Consider the following 22,287-nt stretch of genomic DNA (forward strand, 5'->3'; position numbering starts at 1 on the left):
CTGCGGCTAATTGAATATGACCCGATGAGTCTTACACATTTACACATACACATTTATAGCCCAGGCCTAAAACTGTTACAAATTTAGAAGGGAAGAGAAATTGAGTTCAAAAACTATAAACATTGACTCTATATTACTAAGATCAACTGGAGCCACCCAGCCGTATCCTAGATGCGCCTAGCTACGCTTCGAATTTGCCTTGGCCACATCTCCTATTATTCCTTTGCCCGCCATAACCTGTTAATGTGGTGGTATGTATTAAAAGCTTACCATTACCAACACTTAGTAAAAATATGTTTCAGGAAACTACATATATGACATACTACATAGCTACTGTTCTTTCATCATCATCATCATCATCATCATCATTTATTTATTTATATAATGCCACCAATTCCGTAGCGTTGTACAGAGAACTCATTCACATCAGTCCCTGCCCCATTGCAGCTTACAGTCTAAATTTCCTAACACACACACACACAGACAGACTAGGGTCAATTTGATAGCAGCCAATTAACCTACTAGTAAGTTTTTGGAGTGTTGGAGGAAACCGGAGCACCCAGAGGAAACCCACGCAAACACAGGGAGAACATACAAACTATTATTTTATGGGTCGCTGAGCATTTCAGTTTTTATGCAAACATATCATGAATAATTTGTTAATCAATACACATGTGCAAAACAGCTAAAAGCAAACAGCTAATCTCTACTTTACATAGAAAGTTTGGCAGTTGCTGTCCTCTTCATGTGTTGGAGTATACTGTAGAAAGCCTTAGTTCAAGTTTTAGGAGATCTGTTTTTGTCTACTGATGACCATTCCTAATGTCCAGTTAATTTTTCGCTAGTAACATTCAACATGATGATTCATTTTACTGTATACAGACTGTTGTTTGAACAATCTTAAAATATGAATTCAAATAAACTGAACATACTGATCATACTTTGTATATTTTTACAGCCAATAAAAGATGCCAGCTCTATTGTCAGTCCAAACAAACTGGAGATATTGCATCCATGAAGCAGCTTGCACACGATGGGACCCGCTGTTCCTACAAGGATCCATATAGCATTTGTGTGAGGGGGGAGTGTGTTGTAAGTTATATTTTGACAATTTTTTAAAGTGTAGCTTTTATGTGTGTATGAGGTCTTACTCTTTGTTTTATCCCTATAATAATACCTATTAATCACTGATGTTAACACCTGTCTCACTGTAGATACATTGCTTTACACTGTAGTAACGCTGCAGTTCAGGAGGGCTGTCCGAGAGTCGAGGCAGATCAAGCATCAGTGAAGTGGCTGAATGCCATAGCTATTTAACTGATGACTACATTTTACAAGCTTTGTCACAGTTTAATCAAAAACAAAACCACCTTTGTCTTATATTTTAAATATGACGTTAGTTACCATTGTCACCAATATACTTTATAGCTCTTTTAGTGTAGTAACTATGAATGTTGGAACTTATGGTGATTAGTGCTGAATACATGTTTACAACACATTCCACTTTGATGATGCTTAATTGTACTGAGCGCCTCACTCTTCTCATTCTTGCACTTTTTTTTCAAACAGTGCTTCCATGTGGACATCACTGGAGCTAATACTTGTTTTTATTGTTTTCCTCTTATCTGTTTAATTCACAAGTAGTGCCACAGAGAAGCTTATCTGGGAAGCCTCATACAATAAATGTATTGGAAACAAAGCCATATATAGACTTGCTATGGTACACACTGATTATATCGTGATATTACTATGTCACAATTATGATACACAATTTCTATTACGATAAATAAGTCAGACATGATTAGATCTTAACCCAGTGCATTCCCAAACAGGGTCCTTCTTCATTGTCAAAACTGAAAAGTGTTTGCTGTGTATATCTCCTTGGCAGTTTACCAGCTTCAGAGACATCACACTACAAACTACGCAGTGATCTCTTATTCCAAATACAGCCAAAAAAGGCAGTATGCTTTTAGTATTGCGGAATAATATATATTCTTATATTTTAAATATTTAATTGAACTATTTTTCTTAGTTGGTTGAGTGTAATTATTTTAGGTATACTGTATAGTGGTAGAAAATAAATTAAATATTTTAAAAGAATTAACAATTGAAAAAATGCTTTATTCAAATAATTAAGAATATTTTAATTGTTTTTTTTTTTGTTATGGGCATCCTGATATTGATGGTGAGGCCTGAATAATCTTACTGCTGCCGTGGGCTATCACCGCAGTTGGCCCCTTCATATGTATGATGAAGCCCTATCTCTGTGGCCCTATAATAAACATGGTTTATGTATATTCAATATGCAAACTGATGTCTGTATCTGCTTTCCATATTGCAGAAAGTTGGCTGTGACAAGGAAATTGGTTCCAATAAACTGGAAGATAAGTGTGGAGTGTGTGGCGGGGATAACTCACACTGCAGAACTGTGAAGGGGACATTTACTAGGACTCCGAAAAAACCTGGTACTAGCAGAAATTCAGTAGCTTTAATTGTGGATTGTTTATGTGCTATTTACTTGATACTGTACAGCAGTAATGGGCAACAAGGGGCCCTAGACCACATGCAGCCCTCCAAGCCTTCACCTGCGGCCCCCAACTTCTTCCTGCTTTATTGTCAGATAGGTTTGTTATAGCTTGTAACACTTGCTTGCTGATATTTTATTACAGGTAGACATCTCTTTTTTTTTAATGTATTGTTTTAATTTATAACTGATATTAAGGGTAATGTGTGGCCCTTTTGAAGGCGAGAGGGCTGTCCATGCGGCCTGTGAAGTATATCAGGATGCCTATCACTGCTGTATACTATGTCACTCTTCAACAAATAGACAATTTTGGGGAATCAGGAATGCAACTACGATATCAACTCTAGAAAAAGTTGGATTTCTTAAAATTACAACAAATCATTGGTGAAACACATTATTTCAGGGTTGGTCTCTTTAAGTGGCCTTTGTGAACCTGCATGACTTGAGATAGATCATCTTTCCTAATATTGGCACAACTACTAGGATTCCAACACTTGGGGTTATACTGTTCCTTAAATCCAGACATGCAAAATCACTACCTGCAAAAATTCTCTACTGGGTAACCTCACCGTGTGAGTGTATGATATGTGCCATGGCAGTGCTTCAGAGTTTGTGGTCACTGTGGAGATGATGGAGGTGTAGGTCCATCACTGTACTAGATGAGTGGAAGAATTATAAATAAATATTTCCTTATCCTATCTTTCTAACCTGTATGTTAAGCAAAATGCATTTTCATTTAAATGTGTACGGTAGATGAATATATTGTTGCTGCAGCAAATATGTGTTTGCCTCAGTACCTCCCACATAAATAAATGTAAATATGTATACTATATGCAGAACTATATATCATGCATAATTTTTCTCATGAAATACAGTATATTGCAAAGTTTATTTTACATTACATAATAGTTGTACACAGCATTAGTAAATATCATGGTTTTTCCTTTACAATTTTCCTTTATATTCATCTGGCAGTTGTTAGGAGATTTCATTTGTGGAGCACTGACCATTTTGTTGAGGGTCAGACATATTAATCATAAACTATGCAAGTCGTAATGATGCCATGAACATCTACTTCCTGACGTTTTTAACACACCTGATTCCAGACCTAATTCTGAGGCTTACAGCTCACTTTATATTTCACTGAAGCAATTACATATTTATGCAATGTGCATGATGTCGCCTTGATAAATGCAATGTATTGCTACACTTGTTTCTTCTAGGTATCATAACAAATCATGGTCTCTTTACTATCTAATTAAATTATTGCTTATCACCATGCAATCAAAAGGGCTGTGCACCTTTGGAAAATCCATACTATTTAAGGATAACTCATTACAAGAGTCCCTTCAGAGGACCCCTGACATTATCAGAATTGTCTGACAGCTGGGAGTGGAGAACATAGACAGTGCCGGTGAACAACCTGGCAATGCTTTTCTCTCCCACCTATCAGGGCTGGTGTGCTTAGCTGCGCTCCAGTAATGGTGTGTATTCAGGAATTCCTGGAAAGCCCCTACCTAAGCAGTACCTAAATAACCCTTTTAAGTTTAGTTAAATTTTTTTGCTCTATTTGTGCAACATAATTTCTTGGTGCCTTGTAATACTATTATTAGACTCCTCATATTATAAAACCCAAAGTAATTGAGTAATACCATATATGAAAGATACAATACTAGTAAGTCCAGATAAAGGTTGATTGCCCATTGTCACTGCAATAAAAGCCAGTGGCACCTCATGTCTACCCACGGACACTGCAATAAAAGCCAGTGGCACCTCATGTCAAACATAATCACATTTGACATGCAGTGACTAAGGAGTTTTTGCACTTACAGTCATCAGGGGCAATGTAGGATACCCCATTATTATTTTTGGACTGTGGCAGGAACCAGTGCAAACTGCACACAGATAGAGCCCTGTCAGAATCAAACTAATCAGAAGTAGCAGTGCTAACCACTGAGCCACAATGCTACCCCCCGCTTGGCTCCAGTGCATTGATTTGTGGTGAATGCCAATAAAGGGAGCAAGCAGCAGTGAATATAAGGTGCCCAATGCAAATGTTCCCAACTGCAAGTGCAAATGGTATTGGGTACCCATTTACATGGTTTTAGTAAACTTGAAAATGCTAATAAAAGCATGTATTTTAACACTAGTTGGTAAAGGGCATATGGAATAGATGATAATAAACTTTTGAATTGAAAACTGACAGCACAGTCATTAAACAGTTTAATTGGCCTCTTTCAACAGGAAAACAGTTAAGCAAGAGGTGCCAAACAGAAATCAAGTTACTGGAAAATGAAATTTGCAAGTATCCTCTAATCACTTACATTGTTTCATTGACTATTGCTACCATTATTATAACACACACTTTATGATTGTAGTCCTACATACATTTGTAATAGTCACGCATTAGAACTTGCTGAAGGCATTTAGAATTCATGGCAATTAATTAAAATGCCATGGAGATATGTATCACAAATGATAAAGTTTAGTCTAATTTTGGAGCTAGTGGGTTCCAACACTGTGTTCACTGTTCCAATGATTGTGTTGTCAGAAATCAGTTTGATGCTGAGCCTCTGTATGGTTTGCACTTTCTGTTTGCGGCTAGTAGTGTATTTTGCCAAACTGTGACTTCATAGTTGTTGAACTAGAACATCACACATGGTAAAATACATTGTGGTTGTAGTTCAGTTACACTAGTAGAGAAATGATTAACAGAGACTGATCTTGATCATACTTGCCGACTTTCTTCAGCTCCCCTCCGGGAGCCAGCCAGTGGAGGGGGCGTGAGGGGGGCGGGACGGCCAAAATCGCCTCATTTTGGCCCCGCCCCTTGTGACGTCATGCCGCAAATGCCATTCACCGGGAATCGCAGAGTTTGGGATCTAATTCTGCCCACTTCACTAGAAAGTGTGGCACTTCCTAGTGAAGTGGGCAGAATTCGGGAGATTTCCACACTCGCTTGGGAGTCCGGGAGACTCTCGCAAAATGCGGGAGTCTCCCGGACATTCCGGGAGAGTTGGCAAGTATGATCTTGATGCTTGACTTAAGTACCCTGTGTAAGCATCACTGTACATTGTGCCCACGGACATAGAAAAGCAAGTTTTACAATATGTGGTTGTTTGGGCTGTGGCCACGTTTGGATGAGAGCGATCACAAGATGCTAACATAAAACAGGCCGAAAGCTGTCAACCTCTGGACCTGCATTTTTCTTCAAGCCCAATAATTATCTTGATCAGATTATTATCGAGAATTTATATTTTGGCAACACACGTAGTGATATCAGTTAAATTATCTGATATTGCATTACCTATCCCAACCTGTTATGTATTTTCATAGTCACCATTACTGATACATACAATTGGTGTAATATAAAAACCAAATTAAAGCGGCAACAGAGGATCATGTCTTCTTTTGTTATGTACAAGTTATTTAAATGCTGCAAGAGAAAAATAATTCCTAGCCCCAGGAGAAGTACAGATATAAAACATTCTCAATAGACCAATAGGGAGCAGCCATCTGTCCTCCCTGCCAGCCCTCGCATTGCCCCATAGCCAATCTTGGGTAGGGGCCCCGAGATGCATCTGTAACTGTAGCATTCCATTTTGGAGCCCATTTCCCATGTAACACTTAGAAGAGGACTCCACTCTCCTCTTTACAGAGCAGAGAGGGGATCTCGGGATGTGCTGTGGGGGCCTTGGGAGGGGGGTATGGCCTGGCTGGGGGTCTGACCCGGCATTGTAATGGACCTCCTCACCTCCGGGCCCCATCACAGCTGCACTCCCTGCACCAGAGTAGTTCTGCCACTGGCTCTGATGTACAACAGGTGGATGGCATAAGGCATAATTAGCATGCTGGGCAGACTGTTTAGTATGTTGACTTTTTGTTTTTTTTGCTACATACTGTTGAAACCCTGTACTTAAAAAACGGTCTGCAACAGAGGTGGCTGAATCTCTTTAAAGGGTCTATTTATTAAAAGGCGAATTAGCTAATACACTGTTATCCAGGTTAACAATGGAAAGTGCTACATGTACTCATTCTTATCTAATGTAACACAATGTTATCTCTATTGTATATAGAGAGGTCAATATATATATGTTAAAATGCATTTTTGTTGGCTGAAAACTATTCATTAATGCAAAAGGCTATAGAGGTTTACCAAAAAACGTTTAGTTGCCTCCCTGTGAGTTTTATACTCTAAGATGCCCATTTACAATACAATTCTGATGGGCAATTTGGCTGTTTTAGAACTGTCTGTCAATCAAGCATGCATGACCACATATCGACCTGAACATTTAGAGGTCAATTGCGAATAGCAGAAAATATGGCTGGATAATGACCTTATCTCACCACTTGTGCAGTCATTATCTGACAACCCTTGGCATGGGATACAACCCAAGTGCTCAGGCTGAGCGTCCATATCTGCCCACATAGGGGTACCTTTAGGATCATCCTGCTTTTTGTAAATAGTGGATGGCGCATGTTTTCTATGCAGATTATACACTTACCCCTCCTCCACAATCTTATCTTTAATCATTTAATTTGTATAAAATCAATAATTTTGTCTTCTGTTAAATATGTAATAATAAATAAATAAATAATTAATATGCACAAATATCAAATAACTTAAATGTATGAACCTTCATATATAGGACTAGGATTGTTTGACACCAAAAAAATCTTTATGCATCAGTTTGATAGAAGTCTGACAGCCCTATTCTGTTCTACTGGAGTATGCTGCTCCTTTCACACTCCCTCAGCTTTTGGCCTCCTTCGTGACTCCATTCTGCTCTTCACATCATAAAACTGCCCCTTCCACATGCAGCTCTGTCTTCATTAAAATAATCACAGAAGTGGACAGGTCACTGCTTCTCTTTAGACCAGTACACTCAACTCCTACACACATCTCCAAAAATACTCTAGCTGCTGAGTATTCTGAAAGATGTTGGTCTCTCCCTGTCCACTTCAAAACTGGGAACAAATAAAGGGGTGTGTCAGAGCACTTTTGTATAGCAAAAAACTAATCTGACTGCGGTAAAACACACTTTAAAAAAATACATACAATCATTAGCAAACAGAACAGAGCCCTTGCACCTCTGACTCCCTATTTACATTTATTTAGGCTATTTACAAAAATCCGGGCCTACGTATGACGCAATGTAGACCAATCTTCTTTACCACATCAGATGAAATGCATGTAAGGGAAGTATGGAACAGCAACTAGTGAAAACAAAGGCAAACTGTGACATTTTGATACATATCCCAAAATAAATTCAATGCCTTCTAGCATTTGTACTTATTATTAACTAATAACGACTACAGTAAAGGATGGTCAATGAAAGAATTGAGACTTGTTAGTAGACTAATTAAATATAATCTGTTTAAGGGAAAACAAGAGGAGCATTTACATTACCTAAGGGAGCTCGAAACATCTCCCTATCTGAGTCAAGAGAATCAAAAAATACTGTGGGTAAGTGACATCTCAGATCCAAGGAGATCTGTGATGATGACTGGAGATACCAATGGTTTTTAGCAAGCATCGCTGCAGAAGAGACAGAATGTTTTTATTTCTTATGTTCATGAGGTTCTTCAAAACGTTGGAATGTTCAATCTAATTATTTCTATTGCTCATCTGAACAGAAAAAGGTACAGGACAGCAAATTCAAAACGTTACCTATCACAAAATGATAGGATGACATAAGAAAAATGAACGTTTGTCCTTCTGTTATTTTCCTTATGAGCACAGGAAAGAACAAACTCTGTCAAAGTCTTTTTTTCCTTTAGCAAAAGCAAAGCAATTGTCTATCAATGTGCAACAAAGCAACTAATCATATATTACTATTTCATAGCTTATTGCAGGATCAATTTTGTTTAGCTTCTTTATTGTGAAATGCTATACTAACCTTCGCTATTATTCTTGTTTTGTTTCCTTCTTGATCACAACACATGCGTAGGCTACCTAAAGATGTTTGACATCCCCCCTGGTGCTAGACATGTGTTTATCCAAGAAGACGAGGCTTCCCCTCATATTCTTGGTAAGTGTTTCACTCTGGGAGATTGGACCAATTCCCGACAGTTAACAGGAAACAGCAAAATAAAGAAGGGAGGAAAACATGAGGGATGGGACTCTTATCCAGGTGCTGCAGATCTGCTAAATTATGCCTAACCCTGCTTTGTATGGAGTCATTGCAAAATGTATTTTTTATACATTTGCATCTCTACAATTTAATTACTACAATGAAATTGTGGTTGTTGTTTTTTTCAATCATATTGCTTTAAACTGAGCTTACTGGCATTATATTGTTTTATAAAGTGAATACTGCAAGTTCACATCTGTTGCTTTAGGTTTTGCTTAAGTCCAGTAATACCAATGACATTCTAACAGGCTGACATATTTATTTTATGTTTTAGTATGTACTGGAATCAGGAGAATTGCAAAAAATATATGTAAAACAATACTAAATCCAGATGTATCCAGAATGACTGTACATTTAGTTCAAATGTAGATGACGGCTGTTTGGTCATTGCGAAATTTTAAAATAATATGTTATAGAATAATATGTCTTAAAAATTGTTTATATCCATATCATATATCTGTATATAGGGCAATATGCTCAGTTGCATTTCAAAATCACTTTATACTTGTTTTTTTAAGTACACGACCACAACTTCAGAGCACACTGGCATAATGTTCCTCGTCCTAATTCAATGTTTTTATACTTAAATTTCTATAAAATAAAAGGTTTTACAAAAATATTATTTGCACACTGTAAATAAATACATTTTGATCATTTACATTTAATATATTGTGCCAACAATGTATGCAGCACTGGATTAAAATTGTTATGTATGGGTTTAGTGCAGCCAATTATACTGTATTCATAGCTCTAATTTACACTTAAATACTAAAGAAGTAGAACTGCGCAGTTGTCCCAGAGAAGTGGCACTGTGCAGTTGCTCTGAAGAAGTGGCACTGTGGAGTTGTCCTGGAGAAGTTGCACTGCAAAAGTGCCCATATATACAGGATTTTAACTCGAGTGCCGTAGTCATTCAATTTCAAGGTAAACCTACTGTGAATTATCTATAGCCCATGAACATTGATTAATAATCCTTAATATAATTTCTCCAAATGGATGATAGACCATGACCCGAACACATTCTGTTCATGGTTTGTTATGAAACTGAGGAAATCACAGTGAGTATGAATTATTCATATTTCATGGGTAGTTAGAATTGCTTTTTTAACAACTGTTTAGACCCAGGCTTAGATTAAAATCTTGCTCCCACCCGCATGCCCCTCTAACTTCAACCATGTTCCATCAGTATGAAAGATAGTAAGCATTCTACAGATCCCTGGATTGTGCAATATTTTACCCCCCAATTTTTTGGTCCTTCAATACAGAATCCATCCAACCTCCACTACGTCTTATGAGTGCCTACACTCGCCTCACAAACTTCCTTTCCGCAAACAACCTGTTGGATCCTCTTCAGTCTGGCTTTCGTTCTCAACACTCCACAGAGACTGCTTTGACTAAGGTTGTCAATGATCTGATCACTGCTAAAACTAAACGTCATTACTCTCTCCTAATTCTCCTGGATCTCTCGGCTGCATTTGACACTGTTGACCACTCTCTTCTCATACAAACGCTGCAATCCCAAGACACTGTTCTATCCTGGTTCTCATCCTACCTTTCTAGTCGCTCTTTCACTGTTAATTTCTCTGGAGCCACCTCTGCTCCGCTTCCTTTTTCAGTTGAAGTACCACAAAGCTCAGTGTTAGGTCCTCTGCTGTTCTCTATCTATACCGCTTCTCTTGGAAATCTAATAAGTTCCTTTGGATTTCAGTATCATCTCTATGCGGATGATACCTAAATTTATCTATCCTCTCCTGATCTCTCGACATCTGTGTTGTCCCGTGTAACTGACTGTATTTCTGCCATTTCATCTTGGATGTCCTCTCGCAAACTCAAACTTAAACTACACTGGTTGCCTGTTTTCTACCGAATCCAACATAAAATACTTTTACTAACCTACAAGGACATCAACAAGGCTGCACCAACATACATCTCCTCTCTTGTCCCAAAATATCTCCCAACTCGGCAACTCCGTTCTGCACAAGATCTGCGTCTCTCATCCACACTCATTATATCCTCCCATTCCCGGTTCTCGGGCTGCACCCACTCAATGGAATTCTCACCCTCGCACAATAAGACTCTCCTCTTGTCTAGAAACTTTCAAGCATTCTCTGAAAATCCACCTCTTCAGACAAGCTTATAATATTCCCCAACCACCCTCTTAACCTCACTATATTACCTTATTACCACCCGTTACAAAATTTCCCACAAGACAACTACCCCCTGACCAACATTGTTGTGTGACAGGATCATTTAGTTTATGAGTCACAGTACCTTTGCAGTCTGGCTGGGCCAAAATGCAAAATGTAGACTTAACCTCATGTGTCAAACTCCCATTGCCCCATAGATTGTTAGCTTGCGAGCAGGGCCTTCTCACCTCTTTGTCTGTTTTACCAAGTTTGTTTATTAGTTTACTATGTTTGTCCTCAATTGTAAAGCGCTACGGAATATGTTGGCGCTACATAAATAAATGATGATGATGAAATAAATTAATGCATTCTACCATAATGTAGAACTTTATATTTAATGCTAGCAGGCATTTGTACTCTAGCACACCCACTTCCCTACCCCCAGCAAAAGTACAGATACATAAAAAAATAAGAGAGAAGATAAGAAAAACATTAAATTACAAACCAACAGCAGGAACTTACTAGCCCTGCAATTTGCTTGCTCTTGTTTCAGATCTGTGGAAGTCTTTCCACAAATCCAGGCCTGTCCAGACCATGTACACATCCCAAAGTGCTTATGAGAATGTGGTCTTATTCAACCTTTCTCTTTTGGATCAAAGTTCCCATTCCCCTAATTTCTTCTTCGTTCACTTCGAGATATATTATGTCTTTTGTGCTTACATACAGAATAAAAACAGATAGTGAGAAATAAACTTCATTTAAATATCACTGCACAATGATCATTGAGAGGTTTTGCTGACAAATTGGCAGAAGCATAATGTGGTAGATACATTAAGATGTGTAACTGCCATGAAGTGATTCCCATGTGTGTAATGAACTGACGATTATTACAATTAATTTAGGGCATTACAGGTATCATTCATGTGCTGTACGTCACAGCTACAATCTCCTATTCAATGCAATATCCAATATTACAATTTAGCTACTAACAAAGTTACTAAAGAGTGCATACGTTACTTGTTAAATGTGCATTTTTGTGTAGTTTTGGAAATATTAGTCCTGGGGCTTTATTAGTTCCTGGTATTGCTGCAGGTTGCGTAAGTAATTTTTCACTCCATAAAATATATTATTGTACTACACAGAATGTAGAGACAAATGAAGATCTAGAGAAACTATAATACAGTAGATCCATTCCATATGCTGCAGTGTTAACCCTTTAGCTTTAATACATTACCTTATTCTCTTACCAGTCTTATGTCTTGCTAACAATATACAGACTTCAAACCTGGATTTATTCTATGCATAGTAAGAATACCTAAATTATAATATGGATAATACATTAGCTATTGATTAATGTTTGCTATCTTTGAGGGGTGGAATACACAATCTCTCTTCTTCTACATAATACGTCAGTGGATGCCCTGCACCTGTGAAAGCCTGCCGGTTTCTCAATGCATCTGGGTCCTGCACTTATTATTAGTGGGGCCTCTTATGACAGACTTCAGTAATGATGTATGAGCACTGGAGGAGAATGGAGCAGAAGAATCTATCAAATGACTGGAGATAACTGCTGGGTGAATTGGTTATAGTTCTAAGTTAAAACTACCATGGGCCTTTTTAGCCATAGCCTTAGGCTACATACTTTTATTGTGCCTAGTATGGTTATCCACTGATATACTCATTTTTTAATACGCACTGCGAGTTTGAACAAGGAATGTCTGTGTGCCTCCTTTGCTTTGGGCAACTGCACAGAATACCTTTATAATACAGCATCTCATACCTCATTAATGAAGCCTTCCAGTAGATGACTCCACTATTAGCAAGAAGGGACCTGACTGCATCGAACACCTGTGATCCCAGGGAAAGAGCCCCACCAGTGTACTAGAGTGGTGATACAGCCCAAGGGGTGAAAACATCTGTAATCACACATCCTATTTCAACACTGTTGATCCACTCTTCTCCTGCACACCCTTCACTCTATTGGCCTCTGTGACACAGTTCTTTCTCAGTTCACTTCTTAGCTATCCAAAGTCTCCTTCAACAACTCTGCATCTTACACATCGCCACCTCAACTCACACTGTTGGAGTCCCACAAGATTCTGTTCACAGTCCTCTGCTGCCTCTATACTGCAACACCCAAGTCTACCGCTACTCCCTGACCTTTCACTTCTCTACTATTTTACGTGGCCACCAGTCTTTCTGCTATTCCCACATGGAAGTCCAAATTCTACCTTAGCTCGACATGTTTACAACAGCGCATTTTGGCTTCTCTACTCCCAGTGTCACCCACTCCCCTGAAATTTCTCTCACTGTTGACAACACCACAATTTCCTCATTCTCCCAAGCACGCTGTGTTTATGCCACCTTTAACTATGCCATCTGCCTTACTTCTCATATCCAGTCTCTTCCCCAGTCCCGTTGACCTTCAAAATATTGATAGAATATACACTTTTTTTACCCAAGATGCAACCAAAATTTTAGCCATTCTCTGATCAACTCCCTTCTTGACTCCTGCAACTTCACCCTATCTGGTATTCCCCTCACCCATCTATCTCTGCTTCACTCCACCTTAAATGTTGCAACAAGACTTATCTTCCTCTCTTCAACGCCACATTTGCCACACCACTCTGTAAATTCCTACTCTGTTTCCCCATATCTTGCTCACCCAGAAAGCCCTCAACCACACCACCCCTTCATACATCTGAAATGTCATCTTGAAATACCCTTCTTCACTCCTCTAAGATCTACTACTGACTTGCGTCTCACCACGTCTCTGATAATCACCTCTCACTCCCACCTACAAGACTTCTCCTGTTCAACTACACACATGGATTTTCCTATCAGACTCTCTCCCAGCATTTAAATCTTTAAACGCTCTCTGAAAACCCATCTCTTCATTAGAGCCTTCCCTACTTCCATCTATACTACACACTAGTACCCACTTGTTACTGTCCCAATCTCCGCTCTGAGAGTTGCACACTCTTCCACTTGTCTCAACTTTACTCTTTTCACACTAGATTGCAATCTTTCTGATGAACCGGGCCCTCCCTACAGTTTGTCTTAATTTATTTTGTCTACCTTGTATGCCCCTGTTATATGTGGCCTTACAAATTAACAACTATATCACCAGTCACCATACATTTACATATATCTAGTAAGGTTACAACTTACTCCTTCTTGGTTGTTCTGTCTAAATTCACTTATTCATTAAAGTACAGGTCCTGTGACATGATAGATCTGCCTTCTGGCCCAGTGATGGAAATTCAGTATATTAAATGGCCAGGGTTTCCAACATTTATGGCACAAGGACATTGTTATTGAAGATGGGACAAACTTTTTCTTTACTGTATTTTTGCTTTATTTTTTATGGGACATGGATTGGCATTTTCATGTCTACATACTTTTTTTTAGCCAATAGAGCAGGCAGGTTGAGCGTTACTGGAGTTATATTTAGAAACAACTGGACTAATCACAGTTTCTCTGTCATACCCATTTGTCAGGAAAAGATCATGGTTTTTGAGGTGATTTGCTAAAGTACAGAATGCTGCATACATTGTGTGGTGTTATCAAAATATACATAGGTACAGGATTTATAAACCGTGTTCTGTCAAAAGGATAATAATGATTCAGTCCTAATGCCTGTGGCTAATGGGTCATTTTAAAATTTCATGACTCTTTCAGCTATAGTGTTTCTAAGGCATTTGAGGACACATAACATTGAATGCCAACTTACCTTGACTGCAACTTTCTTCACTGAATAAATAGCAGCCAAAGTACAGCTTGTTAAACTAATGAACAATTTTGCTGATCTGTTAAAGAAATAAAAAGTCTCTGCTGCCCTCTAAAGGCATAAACAAGTCCCATCACCCGAGTGATGAATGTGTTAGAGCTGAAATAGAATTGTGCTTAATATTGCACACATGTTTATTGAAGTAGTCATTCATATATCAGTTTGTAGTTTAGTTTAGTTCTGCAGGTCTCTTATATTGGTTGAGCTTTTTATATATTTTTATTGCGTTAAAGAGCAAGTAAACCCACTGTTGGACACTGCCATATACCAATGCTTATGTATTACTTAACTAAATTATAATTATTATTAATTGCAATAACTTAAAATGGGGCAGGTAATATGTCCAACATTTTACCTGCCACGACCTTGTCCTCTAAGCAGCCACAATTTACTAAAGCCCAAACTGCTGATAAACATCCAGAAATATTTACAAAGCTCCACATTACGCATCTATGCATGATTTTTAATATGTAAAGAATACAAATCGATAGATTTATTATACTGTGGATTCACAAAATGCCATTGGAAAAAAAACTATAAAAATAAGAGTTGGTTGGGAGAAGTGAGATAGTTCATACCCCCTCCTGTCCCTTCATTAATAGGCCACGCTGCTTAGCATTGGGCCTACTCTTTTAGGATGAATCAGAGACCGCTCTTAATTGCCTTACCACCTGTTAAATATGTGAACTTACCCGATATTAACTTACTTCACAACAGCAGCTACTCGGGAGTAGTCCAATTACTTTTATTGGTTTTTTTTTCTCCTAATGGATTTCTTCGGAAGAAGAAAAGAAGAATGTAGGTGAGGTATCCCCACTAACCGCGATGAACTACATTGTATCAGGAAGGTTTTATCTAGGGATGAGCGGGCTCGGATTTTAGAAATCAGAACACCCCCGAACAGTGCCAATCCGAGCACTGTTCGGGTATTCCCGCCGATCGCAAAACTCAAAACGAGGCAAAACGTCATAATCCCGCCGTCGGATCCTGCGAGATCCAGATTCATATTAGTCACCGCTTGCCACCGCCATCTTCACTTGGGCATTGATCAGGGAAGAGGGAGGGTGTGTTAGTGGTGTCCTCTGTCCTGCTCATTCCAGTGGTGCTGTCCTGTGTTCTGTCCTGCTCAGTCCAGTGGTGGTGTCCTGTGCTCTGTCCTGCTCAGTCCAGTGGTGCTGTCCTGCTCAGTCCAGTGGTGCTGTCCTGTACTCTGTCCTGCTCAGTCCATTGGTGGTGTACTGTGCTCTGTCCTGCTCAGTCCAGTGGTGCTGTCCTGTGCTCTGTCCAGCTCAGTCCAGTGGTGGTGCTGCCATAATTCCAGTGGTGCTGTCCTGTGTCCAGTCCAGTGGTACTGCTATATAAGTTCACTGATCCTGCAGTATAAGTCCAGTGGTACTGCTATATAACTAAGTTCACTGATCCTGCAGTATAAGTCCAGTGGTTCTGCTATATAACTAAGTTCACTGATCCTGCAGTATAAGTCCAGTGGTACTGCTATATAACTAAGTTCACTGATCCTGCAGTATAAGTCCAGTGGTACTGCTATATAACTAAGTTCACTGATCCTGCAGTATAAGTCCAGTGGTACTGCTATATAACTAAGTTCACTGATCCTGCAGTATAAGTCCAGTGGTACTGCTATATAACTAAGTTCACTGATCCTGCAGTATAAGTCCAGTGGTAGTGCTGTCTAACTCCACTGATCCTGCTGTATAATTCCATTGGTAGTGCTGTATAACTCCACTGATCCTGCAGTATAAGTCCAGTGGTACTGCTATATAACTAAGTTCACTGATCCTGCAGTATAAGTCCAGTGGTAGTGCTGTCTAACTCCACTGATCCTGACGTATAATTCCATTGGTAGTGCTGTATAACTCCACTGATCCTGCAGTATAAGTCCAGTGGTACTGCTATATAACTCCAGTCCAGTGGTACTGTCCTGTGCCGCATATAATTTTTAAAGCCTTTGCCGGGTGTGTGTGGTTTAGGGGTACACTCTCTTGTGCTGCATATAATGGAGTACAAAAATTTGGAGGATAAAGTAGGGAAAGATCAAGAACCACTTCCTCCTAATGCTGAAGCTGCTGTCACTAGTCATGACATAGACGATGAAATGCCATCAATGTCGTCTGCCAAGGCCGATGCCCAATGTCATAGTAGAGGGCATGTAAAATCCAAAAAGCCAAAGGTCACTAAAATGATGAAAAAAAAGAAATTAAAATCAACTGAGGAGAAACGTAAACTTGCCAATATGCCATTTATGACACGGAGTGGCAAGGAATGGCTTAGGCTCTGGCCCGTGTTCATGACTAGTGGTTCAGCTTCACACAACGATCTAAGCCCTCCTTCTCCTCCCCCCTCTAAAAAATTTAAGAGAGTTAAGCTGTCATCAACAACACAGCAAACAACTCTGCCTTCTAAAGACATGGCATCACATATCCCCAAGGCGAGTCCAAGGGTGTTGGTGGTTGCGTAGCCTGACCTTCCCATCACTGTACGGGAAGAGGTGGCTCCTTCCACCATTTGCAACACGCCCTCTGCATATGCTGGAAGGATCACCCACAGTGCAGTTACAGATTTGGCTAATGAAGGTGTCAATGTTGTACACCAGGAGGAGGATATTGATGTAGCTGGCGCTGAGGAGGAACTTGATGAGAAGGATGCTGATGTGGTTTTCTTAAATTAGGCACCAGGGGGGGAAACAGTTATTTTTCATGGGATGAAAAAGCCCATCGTCATGCCTGCCCAGAAGACCAATAAATCCACCTCTTCGGTATGGAATTATTTCTATCCCAATCCGGACAACAAATGTATTGCCATATGTACCTTATGTAAAGCTGCAATAAGCAGGGGTAAGGATCTTGGCCACCTAGGGACATCCTCCCTTATACGTCACCTAAAGAACCTTTATAAATCTGTGTTTAGTTCAGGAACTGTGGCTAGCACCATCAGTAGTCCAGGGACACCTAAATCCCTTGGTGCCGTTGTATCCACACCAGCAACACCCTCCTTGTCAATTTCCTCCTCGATCCGGATCGGAGATAGTCCTGCAGGCCATGTCACCGGCATGACTGAGTCCTCTTCAATCCGGGATTCTTCCGGAGGATCCTGCAGCGGTACGCCTACTACTGTCGCTGCTGCTGTTGCTGCTGGGAGTCGGTCATCTTCCCAGATGGGAATTCGTAAGACCGCTACGTCTTTCACTAAGAAATTGACCGTACAACAGTCGTTTGCCATGAGCACGAAGTACGACAGCAGTCATCCTATAGCAAAGCGGATAACTGCAGCCTTGACAGCTATGTTGGTGTTAGACGTGCTTCCGGTGTCCGCCATCAGTGGAGTGGGATTTAGAAGGTTGATGGAGGTATTGTGTCCCCGGTACCAAATCCCGTCTAGATTCCACTTCACTAGGCAGGCAATACCCGTGATGTACAGAGAAGTATGAAAAAGTGTCCTCAGTGCTCTGAAAAATGCGGTTGTGCCCACTCCACTTAACCACGGACATGTGGACAAGTGGTTCAGGGCAAACTAAGGACTATATGACTGTGACAGCCCACTGGGTAGATGCATCGCCTTCCGCAGCAACAGCAGCATCAGTAGCAGCATCTCCGAAATGCCTGCTCGTTCCAAGGCAGGCAACGTTGTGTATCACCGGTTTCAGTAAGAGGCACAATGCCGACAACCTCTTAGAGAAACTGAGGGAAATCATCTCGCAGTGGCTTACCCCACTTATACTCTCCTGGGGATTTTTGGTGTCGGACAACACCAGTAACATTGTGCGGGCATTACATATGGGCAATTTGCAGCACGTGCCATGTTTTGCCCACACAATAAATTTGGTGGTGCAGCATTATCTTAAAAGTGACAGGGGTGTGCAGGAGATGCTTGCGGTGGCCCGCAAAATTGTGGGACACTTTCGCCATTCTGCCACTGCCTACCGAAGACTGGAGCACCATCAAAAAAGCCTGAACCTGCCCTGCCATCACCTCAAACAAGAGGTTGTGACGCGCTGGAACTCCACTCTCTATATGCTGCAGAGGATGGAGGAGCAGCAAAAGGCCATTCAAGCCTACACAGCCACCTACGACATAGGCAAAGGAGTGGGGATGCGCCTGAGTCAAGCGCAGTGGAGACTGATTTCCATGTTGTGCAAAGTTCTCCAGCCATTTGAACTTGCCACACGAGAAGTCAGTTCCGACACTGCCAGCTTGAGTCAGTTGATTCCCCTGATCAGGCTGTTGCAGAAGCAGCTGGAGAAAGTGAGGGAGGAGCTGGTAAAGCATTGCGATTCCACAACGCATGTAGCTCTTGTGGATGAAGCCCTTCGTATGCTTTGCCAGTATCCGAGGGTGGTCAGTCTTTTAAAGTCAGAGGAATACATTCTGGCCACCGTGCTCGATCCTCGGTTTAAAGCGTATGTTGTGTCTCTGTTTCCGGTGGACACAAGTCTACAGCGGTGCAAAGACCTGCTGATCAGGAGATTGTCATCTGAAGAGGACCGTGACATGGCAACAGCTCCTCCTTCATTTTCTTCCACACCTGTGGCTGCGAGGAAACAGCTGAGATTTACTACACGACCCGCTGGCGGGGATGCAGAGCAGGCAGGAGCGAATTTGAACATCTGGTCCGGACTGAAGGCCCTGCCAACGATTGCTGACATGTCTACTGTTGCTGCATTGGATGCTGTCACCATTGAAAAAATGGTGGAGGATTACTTTGGTGACAGCATCCAAGTAGACATGTCAGACAGTCCTTACTTGTACTGGCAGGAAAAAAAAGGCAGTTTGGAAACCCCTGTACAAACTGTCTCTATTTTACCTGAGTTGTCCCCCCTCCAGTGTGTACTCAAAAAGAGTTTTTAGTGCAGCGGGGAAACTGGTCAGTGAGCGGCGAAGTAGTTTGCTTCTGCAAAATGTGGAGAAGATGATGTTCATCAAAATGAATTATCAATTCTTCAATGAAGACCAGCAATGGCCTCCAGAGACAACAGAGGGACCTGTGATTGTGGAGTCCAGCGTAGATGAATTGATAATGTGTGAGGATGAGGAAGTACACACTGAAGGGGGCGAGGAATCAGAGGATGAGGATGAGGACGACATCTTGCCTCAGTAGAGCTAGTTTACTTTGTACAGGGAAAGATGAATTGCTTTTTTTGTATGGGGGCCCAAACAAACCAATCATTTCAGCCACAGTAGTTTGGTAGGCCCTGTCGCTAAAATGATTGGTTTGTTAAAGTGTGCATGTCCTTTTCCCGCAACATAAGGGTGGGTGGGAGGGCCCAAGGACAATTCCATCTTGCACCTCTTTTTTTGGCATTCTGTGCTCTTTGGGGCCTAGTTTTTCAAGCTGCCATCCTGTCTGCCACTGCAGTGCCACTCCTAGATGGGCCACGTGTTTGTGCCGCCCACTTGTGTCGCTTAGCTTAGTCATCAAGCTACCTTGGTGCAACCTTTAGGCCTAAAAACTATATTGTGAGGTGTTCAGAATAGACTGGAAATGAGTGAAAATTAATGTTATTAAGGTTAATAATAGCGTAGGAGTGAAAACAAACCAAAAAACAGGATTTTAGTAGTTTTTATGCTTTTTAAAAAAAAAAAAAAAACCCAAAGCCCAAAACCTTGAGGGGGGTGTTTTGGCAAGACCCATTAGAACCCAAAACCTTAAGGTAATCAGAACCCAAAACCCAAAACACGAAAAGTGGCCGGTGCACATCCCTAGTTTTATCAACTGTATCCATGCAATACAAGTAGGAAAAATGCAAAACCTTATGGAGTGACAACGACATGCTCCTTGCGGAGTTCATTTATCATTAAACTCCACTGATACTATGTAGTTCACTGCGCTTAGTGGTGAATTGCTACTAACTTTGTGCATAAATACTCAATTGCACTTCACTTTCTAGCAAAGCTGCATTGGAAAGTGAGAGATGATAACATTTTACCCTCATGCTTCAAGTTTAAAATGAAAATGTTGAGGTTTAGCTGCTCTTTAACATTATATGGTATATGTATAGCTCACCAGTGTGTGTAAAACATAAGCCATACAATTGATATACATCTGTTTTGTCTGGCTTCAGACAGTTAATGACATTTAAAGCTGTATGAATTCCTTAATGTAGGTTAGGCCAAAACACCCATTACTTACAATGGGACTATAGATATGATACTAATAAAACAAAAAGAAAAAAAAAATAGCGCTAATAATTCTAAAAACAGGTGGATAGCTGGGGATAGAATCATTATGTAAAAAAAACATAAAATAATAAAGTGTTACAATGCAACTAACATTCTATAACTTACAGATACTAATATGACAGAAAAGGTATAATATTATAGCTGGTGATAATTAGAACACACTATCAATATATTTTCCTTTGTTTTTCTTTATAAGCCATTAAAAACCAGGCCACTGGACATTATATTCTCAATGGAAAAGGTGAAGAAGTCAAGTCACGATCCTTTATAGACCTCGGTGTTGAATGGGAATATATAATTGAAGATGACATTGAAACTGTGCACACAGATGGACCATTGCATGATGCTATTGTGGTGCTGGTAAGTTATATAGTTTTGGGCATCTTCATGTTTGTCATATACACCTACTCAGTGTTTTCTTTCTTCTTTACTTTATAAAAACCTAGCCTTGGGGAGGAAATGGGATGAGGCTTCATAATTTGACAATGAATGGTTTTCTGCTTCCTGCTGCAGTATTATTTTTCAATTTAAATGTATTTTTCCATTAATTTGTTCTTATTCTAAGCTTTAATGTAATTTTGCTTTTAACTTCCCACTCTTAATTGACCTTTTCCAAAGGAAAGCAGAAAAAGCTCTGAAAAAGCAGCCCGTTTTTTAATTTGTAGCAGATTTTTCTAATGTCACCAAATATGACTGGTTAGGCACTGGGCACGGATGAGAATGTCACAGTGGAACCATGGATTGCCTGCCTTACATGCTGTGTGCTGATATTTTAGCTAAGTAAATTGTAGAAAAAATAGGCTCATAGGGCCTGATTCATTAAGGATCTTAACTTCAGAAACTTCTTATTTCAGTCTCCTGGACAAAACCATGTTACAATGCAAGGGGTGCAAATTAGATTTTGTTTTGCACATAAGTTAAATACTGACTGTTTTTTCATGTAGCACACAAATATATGATAGCTCATTTGTACACTGAAATTTAAAGTTGATATTTGTGTGCTGCATGAAAAAACAGGCAGTATTTAACTTATGAGCAAAACAAAATCTAATTTGCACCCCTTGCATTGTAACGCGGTTTTGTCCAGGAGACTGAAATAAGAAGTTTCTCAAGTTAAGATCTTTAATGAATCAGGTCCCTAGTCCATAAGACCATATTTGAGCTCACTACCTGGAAAGTCAGCAATATGGTCCCATTCCCTCTACACCACTGTTAACCTTCTCGCACAACCTTTATACTTCTGCCGGCATGGCCTCCAACACTCTTCTACACTACCACAACATCTTTTTCGTGCTGCTAAAATTATGTTATTCTTCAACATAGATCTGGGAAGAGCAATTGTTTTTGCCCTCTCCTAAAATATATAAGGAATTTGACACCCATTAAAAATGTATTCCCACGTAATATTTCCTTTCCCATAACATTGACCTGCCTGTTTATTGGGAGGAGCCATCAACCTGGTGTGACCACGCTCCCTTCAGCAGCTATGGAAAGAGCCCCAAGAAGTTGCTGTACCAAG

The 22,287-nt window shown here is 40.1% G+C and overlaps 1 protein-coding gene across 6 annotated transcripts in view; it reads left to right on the forward strand.

Moving 5' to 3' along the window:
* ADAMTS3 (ADAM metallopeptidase with thrombospondin type 1 motif 3) overlaps positions 1–22,287 on the forward strand; it is a 186,771-nt gene that overhangs the window by 141,426 nt on the left and 23,058 nt on the right. Inside the window, exons 14-19 of one of the 6 annotated variants that reach the window (XM_075202327.1) lie at positions 959–1,092; positions 2,342–2,465; positions 4,769–4,825; positions 7,908–7,991; positions 8,476–8,556; positions 20,965–21,128. In XM_075202327.1, the coding sequence (XP_075058428.1) occupies positions 959–1,092; positions 2,342–2,465; positions 4,769–4,825; positions 7,908–7,991; positions 8,476–8,556; positions 20,965–21,128 (644 nt within the window). The remainder of the gene's footprint in view (positions 1–958; positions 1,093–2,341; positions 2,466–4,768; positions 4,826–7,907; positions 7,992–8,475; positions 8,557–20,964; positions 21,129–22,287) is intronic. The other 5 variants (XM_075202344.1, XM_075202334.1, XM_075202350.1 and 2 more) reach the window with 5 other exon arrangements.

This window comes from Mixophyes fleayi, chromosome 1 (genome assembly GCF_038048845.1).
Source record: "Mixophyes fleayi isolate aMixFle1 chromosome 1, aMixFle1.hap1, whole genome shotgun sequence".
NCBI lineage: Eukaryota > Metazoa > Chordata > Amphibia > Anura > Limnodynastidae > Mixophyes > Mixophyes fleayi.